This window comes from Canis lupus, chromosome 23, assembly GCF_011100685.1.
Source record: "Canis lupus familiaris isolate Mischka breed German Shepherd chromosome 23, alternate assembly UU_Cfam_GSD_1.0, whole genome shotgun sequence".
In the NCBI taxonomy this organism is placed as follows: domain Eukaryota; kingdom Metazoa; phylum Chordata; class Mammalia; order Carnivora; family Canidae; genus Canis; species Canis lupus.
In genome coordinates, this window is record NC_049244.1 from 51,389,665 (window position 1) to 51,407,052 (window position 17,388).

A 17,388-nucleotide genomic window follows, 5' to 3' on the forward strand; every position below is an offset into this window, starting at 1 on the left:
GAAACACAACGAATCAGACTAATTTAATAAAATAGGACTGAAGGAACAAAAACAAATCAAGTTTTTTGGTTTAGTTTCAGAAAACTGACATGTAATGAGCAAAGCCAATCATGAAACCAAATAAAGACTTACTGATGGAAACTATTTGAAAAACATAAGTATAAGAAAAATAGAGTCATTTCTAGAAAAGGGAAAAAAATCAATGCTGGTTTTTATATACATACAGTTTGATTCACATCAAAATGTGAGTTGTTCTCTATGAGATATTATTAAATGTTCTTAAAAAGACTTCCCACAGGAAATGATGGTTTTCCTAAGGCGTCTCTATGCTGTCTTTTCTTAATTATTATACTTTCATTTTATTATTATGATCTATTCAGCATTAAAATTCATCTTTTCTTGGGATGCCTGGGTGGCTCAGCGGTTGAGCGTTTGACTTCAGTTCAAGGCATGACCCCGGAGTCCCAGGATTAAGTCCCACGTCGGGCTCCCTGCATGGAGCCTGCTTCTCCCCCTGCCTGTGTCTCTGCCTCTCTCATGAGTAAATAAATAAATAAATAAAATCTTTTAAAAAATTAAATTCATCTTTTCTTTATAAGCTTACCTTTTCTTTTCTTTTTTTAAACTTTTCTTTATAAAAAAATGTAATTGGTTGCTAGGGGCTCTTATAGAAATATTTTACTAAAATAGAAATAACTAAGAATAGAAATAGAAACAAAGTATTCTATTGCTTGGCCTAATTTTTATCTATTTTATAACATTTGTGTTCTGTTTTTTTCTGCCTCAGCCCTCTCTGCTTCTACTTATAGTCCCTCATTTTATTTTTTAACACAGGTGCTACTGAGGAAAAGACCACTGAGTTAGGAGCCAAGTGGTCTGCATTCTGCCTTAATCTTCTTATGAACTGTAGAAATGATGTCTGATATTCCTTCTATTACTAGCATTTTATAATCAAGTTTTAAAACATACTTATTTATTCATGAGAGACACATAGAGAGGCAGAGACAGAGACATAGGCAGAGGGAGAAGCAGGCTCCCTGTGAGATTTGATCCTGGGAACCCAGTATCATGCCCTGAGCCAAAGGCAGACGCTCAACCACTGAGCCACCCAGGTGCCCCTTATAATCAAGTTTTACATGAAAGTTTAATGCATTCAGGAGAAGTATTTCCAAATATTGATGAATCTCTTTTGATGCTAAAATCTTTGCATCAAGTTGTTCATTTAGTTGAAAGTTCCTCTTTACATAATTTTTCCTATATCTATAAATTCTATGGGCAAAACTGGTATTCTAGTATCTTGACAATATCAAAAAGGAAATGTTGACACTAAAATTAATTAGAAAGCTGTGAACCCTACATAAGGAAAGCTATTCCTCCAAATAAGCTGTTTTTGTTGTTATTTTACAAAAAATATTTTCTCTCTTTTTTTTAAAGAGAAGAATATTCTCTTCTTTAAAGCGAAGGACATTCAAGGTATTATTAGGTTTGGCCTCCTTAATACTAATCCAAATTCTTTTATAAAGAAACTACCCTAAAATATAGAAAACCCTTGTTAAGAATTAATGAAACACATATGCATTGCTGTTATTTACACATGAACTCGTCAAAGAATAATTCAGTAAAAATGATTTTAAACTCATAGCCCACCAACTCACTAAGGACCCATGACAAACATGCAGATACACACCTGCTGAAAGAGGAACATGATGTGGATCCATGGCTGAGGTTCTTGGCTGATGAGAATAAAACTGGATTTACTGTAGAGGCAGTAATGACCCTTCAGGGAGCATGTGAAGAACAACTTTGCTACACAACTTCTAACAGAATCTAGAAATGAATATACAAAGCATTACACATAGATTCGTCCAGAGTTATACTTTATACTTCAATATAGAAACACATTTGGAAATACATTCTTCAGTTTCAGTCTGCAAACTAATAACTACAAACAAAACTATGCATTTGGGAGTGGATCCATTTCATGGAAAGTAGATTTAACTAAAGATGTCTTCAACAAGTTATATTCTTTCTATCCATCTTTCCCTTGTTTTCATTAATAATGCATTAGGAATCTCCAAGCAACTCACCTGAAGGAAAGAAAACCTCTCTCCAATAAAAAGGGAGATATAGTGTTATTACCCCCTGATTGGGCACTTTGAAATGAAAATGTGGGAAGGATAAGCAAATGCACAAGTAAATGCAGAGGAAACCTAGGCATTTTCTGCATGGACAAGTGACACTGTTCTCTTGGTTGTACAGGGGCCACAGAGACAGCCTCCAGAATGACTGCCAGAGGTGTGGCTTCCTGTGAACTGTCCTGGTTTGGTTTGAAAAGTTTATCTCAAATTGAAGAGGTTCATCAGGGACATTTAATGAGATTATTTTTAGAGATAAGAAAGTGGGGGAGGGTGGTGGTGGCTGCATGGAGCAGACGTGGCAAGAAGCTGTTAGTAGGAGGAGCCACTTAAGTTTTACACTCTACAAGATGGGTGTTCTTCCTATTCTAAAAATGAGGAAACTTAGCACATTAGCGGGTCAGCCTAGTGAACCACTGTGAATGCCTGGTTCACCACTATGACCTTGACATGTGGCATACAATAGATGCTCAAGAGAGCATCTGGACAGATGAATGATGCTCTGGTATCCAGAAAAACTTCACAAGCCTACCCAATCTGTGGCAGAGCCAGGATTTAAACTCAGCTAAGCTTATGCCACATTAAGATGCTTTAGGCTCTACCATACTGGGAATTTTTAAATCTGTCATATTGATAATACATGAGGTATTTATTATTTCAGAGTTCAGCTAATATTTTAAATGAAATGTTTTGAAAACTAATAGATTTTTGGTATGCACTACTTTTAAAAATGGAAATATGGGTTATGGTTTACTAAAATTTGATGGGGACCCTAATAAAGTAGCTATCAGTCCCCACCTAAGAGAGTGCCCTGGGTTCCCTGGAGAATTGGGGAGGCCTGTCTGTGCACTATAAGGACTCAGGTGTGAAGGAATATCAGGCTTTTCAGGAAAAGGTTAAAAAATTTAAGGAAGAGTGGCCAATGACACATTAGAGGAGAAGACATTGGAAATAAAGCCACAGATCAATTTAGAATTATGTACATCAATCTTAATAATTATAAATTTTTGTGATTCTGAAACACTGATATGGAAGAGGATGTTTTTGTGAAGTTAATTGTTTTGGGGAATTAAAAAAATGAGCATTCAATATTGAGATCAACTTCAAAAATGAGTTAAGCATTCAATATCCTTGTATAAGATCAGAAATCATTTCTGTATTCTGTGGGTTAATGGATTATGAGATGTAGAAAGACTGAAGGTTCAGTGAAAAAGACCAGGAGGCCCTGCACTGAGAAAGAGAGATCTGAGTATAGAATTGAACACAATATTGGCTTAAAATTGCCCTATCAGAAAGTGTTTGAAATGGTAATTAAAAATACTTTTTTGGTACAGATGTTCTAAAAATTGGATTTAAATTAATCAATAGCAGAGAAAAAGAAGACCAAGTATGCTATAAATGCACATACACACCGATGGTATTTGCAATAAAGCTAGTTGTGATGTATACACTGAGATAACCATATATTTTGCTTTAATAGAAGAGTTCAAAAGAGAACAAGTTCTTTTCTAAGTACCTATGCAATAGCTTGACAGTCACAAGGTGGACTCTGCCATAAAAAAAGTTTTGTCTTTTTCCTTTCCTTAAATATTCTCAGTGCTCATTCATGTTTCCTTTTGCAAATGAACATTGATTAGATTTATTTTACTTGCCCGGAGTCTACCAGTTTTCTATACACAAACCTCAGGCATCCCAGATCACACAGAATGGGCAAAGCAGTTGAAGATAGAGGTATTTAACTTAGAAGCATATATGCCGGCTATAAAAAATAAGCCAGTTCTGTGATATCTTCTGTTAATGCTTTCCATAATCTGATCTGTAGCAATATTTTTTTTCCTCACTTTTTTTAGAACTTTTCTAACTTGGAAAAATTTCCCCACAACATTAACATTAATCATTGACTTCTCTCTGCAATTTTCTCCCTCATGTTCACTCTGTGGTACTGAATGGTAGGCATGCAGTAAACGGTTGTTGGATGAATGAATGAATGTCAGACATTATGTGGAGAGCAAGAAGGGCCAGAATGTTGACTCTGCTCTTAAGAAGCCTACAGCAAGATGGGAGAAACGTTTTTAAACAAAACATAAATTGTTTTAAGACCATAGGATAATGGAAAAGCACACAATTCTAACTGCTCAGAGAAACGAGCACCTATTTTATTTGGGGAACAAGGGGAATCTTCATGGAAAAGAGAATATTTGAGGTCACTTTGAAAGATAACCAAGATCTTTAACTTAGAAAAAATTGGAAGGAAAAAAGCAATTTTAAGTGTATGGAACATCCAGAAAAAACAAAACAAAACAAAACAAAACACAAGGCATGAAGTTCAAGGTAATTTGAGTTAGTAACTTTAGTATATCTGGGTCATTATGATATTTTTTACTATATAGTTGATGTCCAAACGGTTATTTATTTTTATAGAGTAAATGTTGAAGGTCATGCTTTGCTAAATATATAATGCTTTGCATATTCCCCAAATCTGATTATTTCTTTTTTTCTGGTAGATAACAGCCTATCTTTGTAAAAATCAAAGGATTTGTTGTGGTTTTTATAAATATTGAAGTTAACATGAACATCAATAGTTGTATAATGTAAGTTGAAATATCCAAAATACATACATCACACACATGGGTAGATTTAAAGGTCTGATACAAAATACAAGAAGAGGTTCCAGTTCAAGATGGCAACATAGGAAAATCCTGGACTCAGATAAGCAATATGCTTGATAAAGAATTTAAAATAATGATCACAAAAATACTCACTAGGCCAGAGAAAAGAATGGAAGAACTCAAGTGAGACCTTCAATAAAGAGATAGAAAATATTAAAAAGAACCAATCAGAATTGACAAATACAATAACTAAGACAAAAAGCAACTAGAGCGAATCAACAGATTAGAGGATGCAGAAAATGTATCAGTGATCTGGAAGACAGGATAATGGAAGTACGCAAGCTGACATCAAAAAGAGAAACAGATTTTTAGAAATGAGGATTAAGTGATCTCTTGGATAATGTCAAGCCAACAAATATTTGCATAGTAGAGGGTCCCTGAAGAAGGAGAGAGAGGTGTAGGAAACTTACGTCAAGAAACAATAACTGAAAACTTCCTTAACTTAGGGAGGGAAATAGACATTCAAGTCCAATAAGCACAGAGAGTGCTTCAAACAAGATGAAATGAATCCAAGGAAGTCTACACCATGGTCCATAATAATTAAAATGTCGAAGGTTAAAGATAAAGAGGGAGTCATAAGAGCAGCAAGAGAGAAACAAGAAGTCACCCACAAGGGAAAACCTATAAGATTATAAGCTGATTTTTAAGCAGAGACTTTGCAAGCCAAAAAAGAGTGGCATTACATATTTTAAGTGCTGAAAGGAAAAAACCTACAACCAGGAATACTCTACCTGGCAAGGTTAACATCCAGATTTGAAGGTGAAATAACAAGTTTCCCAGACAAAAAGAAGATAAAGGAATTTCACCACTAAACAGCCTTATAGGAAATGTCAAGGGGATTTCTTTAAGGAAAAGAAATGGCCATAAGTAAACATAATAAAAAGATGTAAAATATGACAACACATACATAGATGTGGAGAAGAGAGTAAAAAGGGAAGAGAAGGTAAAAAAAAATTATTTTTTTGTTTCCTTTTTAAAATGTGTTTGAACTTACATGATCATTAAATGCATATGGACTGCTATTTACTTAGAATGTTATATTTGAACCTTAGTAACCACAAGCCCAAAAACCTATGATAAATACACAAAAAGTCAAGGGAAAGAAAGGCAAATAAAACACTAAGGACACTCACTGATCACAAAGAAATAGAGCAAAAGAATATAGGAAAAAAAAAAAAAAAGAACTACAAAAACAACCAGAAGACAACATTTTAAAAATGGCAATAAATACATACCCATCAATAGTTACTTAAATGTAAGTGGCCTAAAAGCTCCAATCAAAAGACATATGGTGGTGGAATTGATAAAAAAATAAATAAAAATAAGACCCATCTATATGCCACCTACAAGAGACTAACTTCAGACCTAAAGACACACACAGACTGAAAGTAAAGGTATAGAAAAACATTCAACATGCAAATAGAAGCAAAAAATAATAAAAATAAAAGCTGGGGTATCAATATTTACATTAGACAAAATATACTTTAAAACAAAGACTAACAAGAGAAAAAGAAGGGCATCAATCCAACAAAAGGATAATTATAAATATCTACACAGCCAATAGTGGAGCACCTAAATTTATAAAGCAAATATTAACAGATATAAAGAGAGAACTTGATGGTAAAACCATCATAGTAGGGGACTTTAACAGTCCACTTACATCAATGGATAGATCATCCACACAGAAAATCTGTAAGGAAGCAATGTCTTTGAATGGCACATTGGACCAAATGTATATAACAGATATATACAGAACATTCCATCCAAAAACAACAGAACACACACTCTTTTCAATTTCACATGAAACATTCTCCAGAACATATCATGTATTAGGCCATAAACAAGCCTCATAAATTGAAGAAGATTCAAACCATACCATGCATCTTTCCTGATCACAATAGCATGAAACTAGAAATAAATCACAATAACAAAACTGGCAAAAACACAAACACATGGAGACTAAACAACACGATAGTAAAAAAAATAGGCTAATGAAGCAATCAAAGAAGACATTGAAAAATGAAAAGATAAAAATGAAAATGAAAACACAAGAGTCCAAAATCTCTGGAACACAGTAAAAGCAGTTCTAAGAGGAAAGTATATAGCAATACAGACTTACCTCAAGAAATAAGTAAAACTCAAATAAACAATCTAACCTTATACCAAAGGAATTGGAAAAAGAAGAACAAACAAAGCCCAAGGTGAATAGAAAAAAGGAAATAATAAATGATGGAAGAGAATAAATATATGATGTAGAAAAAGCTAAAACAAAAACAAAACAGTAGAATAAGTCAACGAAACAAAGAGCCAGTTCTTTCAAAATATAAACAAAGTGGATAAACCCTTAAGCAGACTCATCAAGAAAATAAAAAGACTCAAATAAATAAAATCAGAAATGAAAGGGGAGAATGAAAAACTCACACCTCAGAAATACAAAGGATTACAAGAGAACATTATGAAAAATTATTTGCCAACAAACTAGACAACCTAGAAGTGGATAAACTTCTAGAAACATATAATCTTTAAAAACTGATGCAGGAAGAAACAGAAAATCTCACAGACTGATTACAAGTAATGAAATTGAACTGTTAAGTAAAAAAACTACCAAAAAATAAAAGTTCAGGACCAAGTGGATTCACGTTTGAGTTCTACCAGATATCTAAAGAGTTAACAGCTATTCTTCTCAAAATATTCTAAAAACTAGAAGACTAAGGAAAGCTTCCAATGCATTCTATAAGTACAGCATTAATTACCCTGACACCAAAACCAAAGACATCACAAAAAAGAAAACTACAGGCCAATATTCCTGATGAACATAAATATAGAAATCCTCAACAAAATATTAGCAAACTGCGTACAACAATACATTAATAAAATTGCTCACCACAATCAAGTGGGATTTATTCCTGGAATGCAAGGATGGTTCAATAGTCATAAACCAATCAATGTCATACTCCACACCAACAAAACAAAGGATAAGGGGCACCTGGGTGGCTCTGTTGGTTAGGTGTCTGCCTTCAGTTCAGATCGTGATCCCAGGGTCCTGGGATCAAGCCCCACTTTGGGCTCCCTGCTCAGCAGGGGAGTCTGGTTCCCCCCTCACCCCCTACCCCTTCCCTCACTTGTGTGCTCTCTCTCTCTCTCAAATAAATAAATAAATAAAACCTTAAAAAAAAAAAACAAAAAATGAAGGATAAAAATCATACGGTCATTTTAATAGATGCAGAAAAAAACCTCGACAAAGTACAACATCCACTTATGATAAAAACTCTCAACAAAATGGGGTTAGAGGAAACATAGCTCAACATAATGAAGATGTATATGGAAAATGTCCTGTTAACATCATCTTCAATGGTGAAAACTGAGAGCTTTCCTTCAAGGTCAGGAACAAGACAAGAATGTCCACTCTCACCACTTTTATTCAACATGGTACTAGAAATCCTAGCCACAGCAATCAGACAAGAAAAAGAAATAAGCATCCATATTGGTAAAGAAGTAAAACTTTCACTATTTGCCGATGACATGACACTATATAGAGAAAAATCCTAAAGATCCCAACAAAAAACTACTAGAAATAATATATAAATTCAGTGAAGTGATATAATACAAAATTAAGACACAGAAATCAGTAGCATTTTTATATGCTGACAGTGAAGTCACAGAAAGGGAAATTTAAAAAGTAACACCATTTATAATTGTACCAAAAATAATAAAATATCTAGGAATGAACCTAAGCAAAGAAATGAAGGACATGTACTCTGAAAACTATAAAACACTGATAAAGACATTGAAGATGACACAAACAAATGGAAACATATTCCATGCTCATGGATAGGAAAAAATATTATCAAAATATCAATATTACCCAAAGCAATCTACAGATGCAGTGAAATCCCTATCAAAATACCAACAGCATTTTGGTTTTTTTTTGTTTTTTTTTTTTACAAAACTAGAATTTTACTAGGATTTATATGGAGCCAAAGAAGACCCTAAATAGCCAAAGCAATCTATGAGAAAGCAGGAAAGAATATCCAATGGGAAAAAGTCTCTTCAACAAATGGTATTGGGAAAAATGTTCAGACATATGCAGAAGAATGAAACTTGATCACTTTCTAACACCACACACAAAAATAAACCCAAAATGGATTAAAGACCTAAATGTGAGACCTGAAACCATAAAAATCCTAGAGGAGAGCACAGGCTCTCTGACATTGATCATAGCAACACTTTTCTAGATATGTCTCCTGAGGCAAAGGAAACAAAGGCAAAGATAAACTATTGGGACTATGGTAAGAAAAAACTTTTGCACAGCAAAAAGATTTAAAAAAAAAAAAGACAACCCATTGAATGGGAGAAGATATTTGCAAATGATATATCCAATAAGTTGTTAATATCTGAAAAATATAAAGAATGTATACAATTCAATATATTTGTAAATGACATATCTAATAAGCTGTTAATATCTGAAATACATAAATAACATATACAATTCAACATAAAAAAATCTGATTTAAAAATGAGCAGAGGACCCGAATAGACATTCTTCCAAAGAAGATATACTGGAGGCTAGCAGACACATGAAAAGAAGCTCAACATCACTCATCATTTTTTTTTTTTTTAACTTACAGATGACATTTATTAAGGAAAAAGCATCCTGAAGGACCAGGACCATCTTCATCAGCCAGCAAATCAGATGAAATACAATATAATGGAAAGAAAAACTTTCTTTTCCATAAAACCAGAGTCTAGGAATATGCTAGTAAACTTAATGTGAATATAAAGGCTGCCAGAGCAATCTTCTACATAAATGCCTCCCAAATTTCCATTTCAGACACAGGAATGAGGGATTTGGGGGGAAATGATCTTTGAATCAACATTTTACCTTCAATTCTTTGCTTCGCTGACTTCTGACAGTTTGGTAAATTGGGGGTGGGGGGGTCATCGCATTTAAAAGAAATGCAAATAACAACCACAGTGAGGTATCACCTTACACCAGTTAGAATGGCTACAATCAAAATTACAAGGATTAGCAAATGTTGGCAAGGGTGTGGAGAAAAAAGAAAACCTCCTGCACTGTTGGTAGGAATGTAAATTGGTGCAGCCACTGTGGAAAACACTATGGAGCCTCCTCAGAAAATTTAAAGTAGCAATACCATGTGATCCAATAATTTCACAATCAGGTATCTACCCACGGAAAACAAAAACAGTAACACAAAAAGATATATGCACCCCTAAGTTTACTGCAGCATTATTTTTAATAGCCAAGACATGGAAGCAACCGAAGTGTCCATCAGTAGAAAAATGGGTAAGGAAAACGTGGTATATCTACACAACAAAATATTCGATGGCCATAAAAGAAGCTGAAACCATGCCATGGGAGACAACATGGGTGGGCCTAGAGGGTATGATGCTAAATGAAATAAATCAACCTGAGAAAGACAAATAACTGCATGATTCCCCTTATAAATGGAATCTTAAAAAAAAAAAAAGAATAAACCAACAAAAACACAGAATCAGAACTTTAAATACAGAGAACAAAACTGGTAGTTGCCGGATGAGAGGTGGTGGTGGAAGGTTGGGCAAAATGGGTGGGGGGAGAGGGAGATACAGGCCTGCAGGGATGGAATGAGGAAGTCAGGGGAATAAAAGGCAGGAATATAGGGCCAGTGCTACTGTAACAGCGATGTAATGGGACAGACGGTAGCTAAACTTATTGCGAACATGGCATAATGTATAAACTTGTCAAATCACTAAGTTGTGCACCGGAAACTAACGTAGCATTATGTGCCAGCCACACGATTCTTTAGGAATCCTTTGGAATTCTTTTTTTTTTTCTTTTTCCTCTCTTACTTTTCTCCCTCAGTTTATACTCCTTTATTCCTGCACTATATTCATGGTACCATTTTAAAATTTTGTATGTATTTTCAAACAACTTTTATTTTAGAGTACTTTTAGATTTACAGAAAAGTTATGAATAGCTAACAGTTCTCATACACTAGGCAACCAGCTTCTCCTATTACATTTGTTAAGAGTCATGAACCAATGTTGATACACTGTTATAAACTTACTTCTTAGTTTATTCAGATTTTGTTCGTGTATACTTAGTGTCCTCTTTCTGTTCCAGGATCCGGTTCAAGATGCTGTGTTCAAGACATGTATTCATGACATATTTTTAGGCTCTTCCTGGACATGGCAAGTTCTCAGAGTCTCTTTGTTTTTCATGACATTAACTGTTTTGAGGAGTACTTCTGTTGTGTGTGTTGTGGGATGCCCCTTAGATGTGGTTTTTCTGTTTTTCTTTTATAATTAGACTGAGATTTTGAGTCTTGAGGAGGAAGACCACACAGATAAGGTGCTATTTGCATCAAGAGGAGTTTATTTGATCAACATGATTTAATAACTATTTATGTTGACTTTGATCACTTGGCTGAGATAGGGCTGACCAGGTTTCTCTGTTTCTAAGTTACTCTTTTTCTTCTTTGCACTTTCTACACTATCCTCTTTGGAAGGAAGTCATTATGCGGAGCCCACACTTAAGGAGGGGGGAGTCAGCTGCACCTCCTTATGGGCAGAATAACTACATTAATTATGTCAGATTGTGCACATATTTGTCTCTTATTCCTTCAGTTATTTCATTAAAATTATTTAGTCAATTATTATATCAGTATGTACTCATGAATATTTATTTTATAATTCAGCACTATTGTATTCATTTTTTTGCTCTAATTGTTTCTGCTTTGGCCATTGGGAGCTCTTTCAGTTGGCTCCCGTGTTCATTTGATGTGCCCCCATCATTGCATGGTGTGGTTTTGTTTTGTTTTTGAGCACTTCCTTACTTCCTGGTACTAAAACATGCTCCAGGATCATCATGATTGTTTTCTGCCCTGTTATAGAATCATCTATTTCTCAAGGACTTCTTTTGATTGGAGAATAGTGTTAGAAACTACGATGTGGGTACTAGGTATGCTTGTTGTTACTGGGGTGTCATTGCTCCTTGGCCCTCTCAGCTGACAAAACAAGGAAATTATGTGTGCACACTAACCTGGGTGTGATTATATGTAACCTGTCTGAATATATGTCCAGAAAGATAAAAGTTGATGAGTTTGTGACTCACAGTCTGTCTTTTGACCAAATTAATGAAGCCTTTGACCTGTTGCATGCAGGAAAGGGCATTCAAACTGTTGTAAGGCCTTAAATTCAACAGAGAAAACATGTCCATCCTTGTACTGAAGTCTTGTGGTCCAACTGGAACAGCCAGACAAGCAGGGGGATGCTCTTCTAAGTTCACAGCCTCTTAGACCTTTTCTACTACTACTTTTAGAGTAACCTTCTCTAGGGAATAATATTTTTTGTATAATTCATGAATCTCTAATCAAGGACAAGGCTAATACAGTCATAAATTTGTTTTCTGAACTCTCCTTCACATGAATAATTGCCAACCCATTAAGGAATATTCTAAAATAATAAAAGTAATTTCTGCATAAAAATTTGTAATTTGTATATTTACATATCTGTAATATTTCTATGTATAGCCATCTGCATCTATGTTAAGCTAAACATGGGTTCATATCAACAACTTCAGTTTATTACCACATGGATCATTCTAGCCTCCTCCCCTTGCTTATCTGAATTCTCACTTCAACAGTGAAGGAGCCTGGTTCTCCCTCTGTTAGATTTTACTGTCTACTATAAAAGGTAGAGTTCTCTCCCTCTTCCTCCCTTCCCTTCCTCCCTTCTGTTTTTCTTTCTTAAAAACCTTTGTATATTGAGCATCCACTATAGTGCCTGGGGTACAGGCCTACCTCTAAACATAACCATGATATTTTATTCTACTCTTTCTGTTCCTTCTAGAAAAACAAAAGTAAAACCAGTAGGATAACCCCATGAACATAATGAAAAATTATAATACAAATAATACAATATTAACATCTATGTTGAAGTTTTATTTCACTTTAAACGCTCCACAATGTCATCTCTAACATGAGATATATTTGTAAACATGAACATTCTACCTTAGTTTAGCCACTTGTTTTTTTGGCCATATTCCAGATGCCAGTATCTCTTTATGATCTTGGTAAGTATGTACTTCTTTGTTTTATGGCTGTAAAATGCCAAACAAACAAACAAACAAAAGAACCCTAAAAGGTATACCAATTAACATTTTGGAAAACATAAAATTAGCAATGGTCCTAAATGACATCCTGAAATTTCATAAAGGAGTTATAATTTTATAATGAGATTTTAAAAGTCTAGAGGAAATCCTAAATCAACCAAAACTATAAACAAAAATAAAACTTAGGGCAGCCCCGGTGGCTTAGCGGTTTAGCACCGCCTTCAGCCCGGGTGTGATCCTGGAGACCCAGGATCGAGTCCCACGTCAGGCTCCCTGCATGGAGCCTGCTTCTCCCTCTGTCTCTCTCTCTCTTATGAATAAATAAATAAAAAATAATAATAATAAAAATAAAAGTTAGACTTTTGTTGGCATGTGTATGAGTGTATGTGAATTACTTGAAATATTAGAGGAAGTCAATGTGTGAAATAACTAATATTAGTATTTACTCTTGTATCAATCACTGTTACATGTTTTATATAATTCAATAAACCATTCAATCCTCAATTATCTATTATTATCTCTTTTCACTTAAGAGATTAAAGGGTTAGAGAGGTAAGTGACTTAATAAAATAAGACGTGGAACTATAATTTTGACTCAAGTTTATTAAAATGCCAAACCCATGGGATTTTTTTTCATAAAGAAATAGGACCTCCTTCAAAGTTGTCTAATAGACTAGAATCTGCCTCTCAGCTGAGCTATCTATAATTTTTGCAGGGACAGGATGAACAGGATGGCACCAATATCTTTAACAAGACCACATCAGTTGTCCAGCTCTAAGAAACCGAAGGCATTAATTTCTATGCAATTACTATATAGTCAACATATTTTTCTAACCTGGGAGGAGGACAAATCTTCATAATCTAAAGGGCTGTGGCAAATCTATAAAGAGAAGTTCTTTACAGGTCCATGTAAAATGAGAATAATTGGTCTCCTTTAGCAGGAAACCACAAATGTTGGAGAGGATGTGGAGAAAGGGGGACCCTCCTGCACTGTTGGTGGGAATGTGAACTGGGGCAGCCACTCTGGAAAACTGTGTGGAGGTTCCTCAAAGAGGTAAAAATAGACCTGCCCTACGACCCAGCAATTGCACTGCTGGGGATTGACCCCAAAGATACAGATGCAGTGAAATGCCGGGACACCTGCACCCCGATGTTTCTAGCAGCAATGTCCATAATAGCCAAACTGTGGAAGGAGCCTCGGTGTCCATCGACAGATGATGGATAAAGAAGCTGTGGTCTATGTATATAATGGAATATTCCTCAGCCATTAGAAACGACAAATACCCACCATTTGCTTCGACGTGGATGGAACTGGAGGGTATGATGCTGAGTGAAATAAGTCAATCGGAGAAAGACAAACATTATATGGTCTCATTCATTTGGGGAATATAAAAAATAGTGAAAGGGAATAAAGGGGAAAGGAGAAAAAATGAGTGGGAAATATCAGAGACAGAGACAGAACATGAGAGACTCCTAATTTTGGGAAACGAACCAGGGGTGGTGGAAAGGAAGGTGGGCGGGGGGTGGGGGTGACTTGGTGACAGGCACTGAGGGGGGCACTGGATGGGATGAGCGCTGGGTGTTATGCTATATGTTGGCAAATTGAACTCCAATGAAAAATAAATACAAAAAAAAATAGAAATAAAGTAATGGTTAGCAAAAAAGGAAAAAAATAAAATAAATTGTCCTGCATATGAGGACTGATATGAAAAAAAAAAAGGTCTCCTTTATTTTCAAATATGCTAAGAAGAAGTAGGAGATGGTTCTAAACCCAAAAGAATAATCAAAATGACTATGATTAGAGTTCCTTGAGGTGGACACAGCTGTGGAATCAGGAGAAGGAAGACTGTGGTGGTAGTTTTAATGCCCCATGATGCTCTGCTAGCAGCTGACAAGTGTGCCTTTTCCCCCCTAAATATCTATATTGGATCTGAGAAACACATCATTCTTCTTGACTCATCGCTCAGGGTGGTTCTTATATATAATCTATGCCATTATATACTTTTTATTTAGAGATAAATGCCTTTCAAGGATAAATATAGAATACGGCTTTGACTTTTTTTTTTAATATAGCTAGAGGAAATATCAAAGTTGGCTTTATTTTTTTGGAAAAAAGAATGTTAGCCCTTGTTTTGAATTCTTTACTGAACTTATACTTTGAAACTTCTCTCCCAGCTAAATAAGGATCAAATAAATGTATCTGGCTCATTTCCCAGGTATTTTAGCTGAGCCATTTGTCTCCATATCCAAACTATATTTCTAGAATGATTTGTAAAAACTCAAACACAGGAATATATTTGCTGAAATTGCTAGACTGAAAGTATTCACACATTGAATATAACATAAATATGCAACAAATTTAGGAAGGCATTTTGTGGGACTTAGAAGCTAGGGAGCTAATTTTCATTGACTCTTTATTTTGTGCACAGGCATAAATGTAACAAACTGAATCTTTATGCAGTAGGTCTTATTATGCCCATTTTACAGAGAAGGAGATTTCAAGATCAAACTTCCAGGAATCAACTGAGCTGGAATTTGCACCCAGGTTCCAAAGCCCGTCTCTTTCCAGTGTATTATTGAGTGGCTCAGATAAAATAGAGGTAATAGAAGGACTTGAAAAAGGAATATAGTTCAATTTAAAGATCATGGGCCCAGAAGTCAGACACCAGGGTCTTAGCGGGTTGCCTCCTGTTATCTTTTCTCTCTGTTCTCTGGCTTCTTATCTATAAAATACAGCCCAGCCTAAAGCTGATCCAGAAAGTACTTTTTAAATTTTACATTTTTGGGACAGCCTGGGTGGCTCAGTGGTTGGGCATCTGCTTTTGGCTCAGGGCATGATCCTGTGGTCCTGGGATCGAGTCCTGCTTTGGGCTCCCCACAGGGAGCCTGCTTCTCCCTCTGCCGGCGTCTCTGCCTCTCTCTCTGTGTCTCTCATGAATAGATAAATAATTTTAAAAATATAAAAATATTTTTTACATCTTTACTTGCTTATTATCTTTCTCTCTCCTAAATTGTAAGCTCTATGAGGATAAGGATTTTTTTATTGTAGTAAAATATATATAACATGAAATGGACCATTTCAACCATTTTTGGATATACAGTTCAATGGTAGTAAGTACATTCATATTGTGCAATCATCACCACTCTCCATCTCCAGAACTTTTCCACCTTCCCCTAACTGAAACTCTGTAACCCTTAAGCTGCAATTCCTCATTTCCCTCTCCCACCAGACCCTGGCAACCACCATTCTACCTTGTGTCTTTATGGATTTGACTACTTATAGGTATCTTGTGTAAGTGGAACCATACAATATTTAACCTGTGTTTGGCTTACTTCATTTAGCATAATGTCCTCAAGGTTCATTTATGTTCTAGGATATATTAGAATTACGTTACTCAAAAGCTAAATAATTTTCATTCTATGTGTACATCACATTTCGTTTATCCATTCACCTATTGATGGATGATTGGATTGTTTCCACTTTTTGGCTATCGTGGATAGTGCCGCCATGAACATAGGTGTACAGATATCTCTTATAGACCCTGATTTCAATTCTTTTGAGTACATACCTAGCAGCGGGATTGCCAGATCACATGGTAATCCTATGTTTAATTTTTGGGGCAACTACCATACTAGAATGTACTTTTTAGCTCTGAAGTTCTATGATTCAGTGAAGAGCTAAAGAAGCCCATGAGGGTGTCTGTGATGACTTCCAAGATTAAGGTTGGATGTTTGCCCGGGGCTATCAGGACTTGCTGTCAGTACTCAATACAAGACAGATGGCAACAGGGTCTGTGAGAGATTTCCTCCTCCTACCTGATACTAGACAGACAGGAACCACTGAGGCCATTTCCCCCGTCTCCCATGTAGTCCTCCTCTGATGAATTTCAAAGATGTAAAATTCAAAATACTAAATTGGAATAAATAATATTGTCATTTCACTGTATGCATATCCTAAATTAGATGGAAAAAAATAGGAGGAAATGAATCTGGTGATTTGTTAGATGAGAGCTTTTCCAAAACAGGTAAGATGAAGAATGTTTTTGAAGTCAACCATAAATTACAATTTGGGGGCAAAATGTAGAGCATGCTTATTAACTTTAAAACACTTTTGCTTTTGGGGTGCCTGGATGGCTCAGTTGGTTAAGTGTCTGACTCTTGATTTCAGCTCAGGGCATGAGCTCAGGGAGATTGAGCCCTGCATGGGGCTCTGCAGTCAGTGAGGAGTCTGTGTGAGATTCTCTCTCCCTCTGACCCTCCACCCACTTGTGCACTTTCTCACTTTCTCTCTGAAATAAATGAAGTCTTTAAAAAAAACAAAATACTTTTGCTTTTGCCTGAAAAGAGAAATGGAAGAAGGCATCACAAGTCACTATGGAACACTTCTTAAACTTTAAGTCCATATGATTTACAAATACATATATTTAGGGATCCCTGAGTGGTGCAGCGGTTTAGCACCTGCCTTTGGCCC

General features: G+C 35.5%; 1 protein-coding gene across 2 annotated transcripts in view; it reads right to left on the reverse strand.

Moving 5' to 3' along the window:
• Positions 1-17,388, reverse strand: part of VEPH1 (ventricular zone expressed PH domain containing 1) — a 222,558-nt gene that overhangs the window by 54,313 nt on the left and 150,857 nt on the right. For both annotated transcript variants that reach the window (XM_038571298.1, XM_038571299.1), the window contains exon 10: positions 1,688-1,827. In XM_038571298.1, coding sequence (XP_038427226.1) covers positions 1,688-1,827 — 140 coding nt within the window. The remainder of the gene's footprint in view (positions 1-1,687; positions 1,828-17,388) is intronic.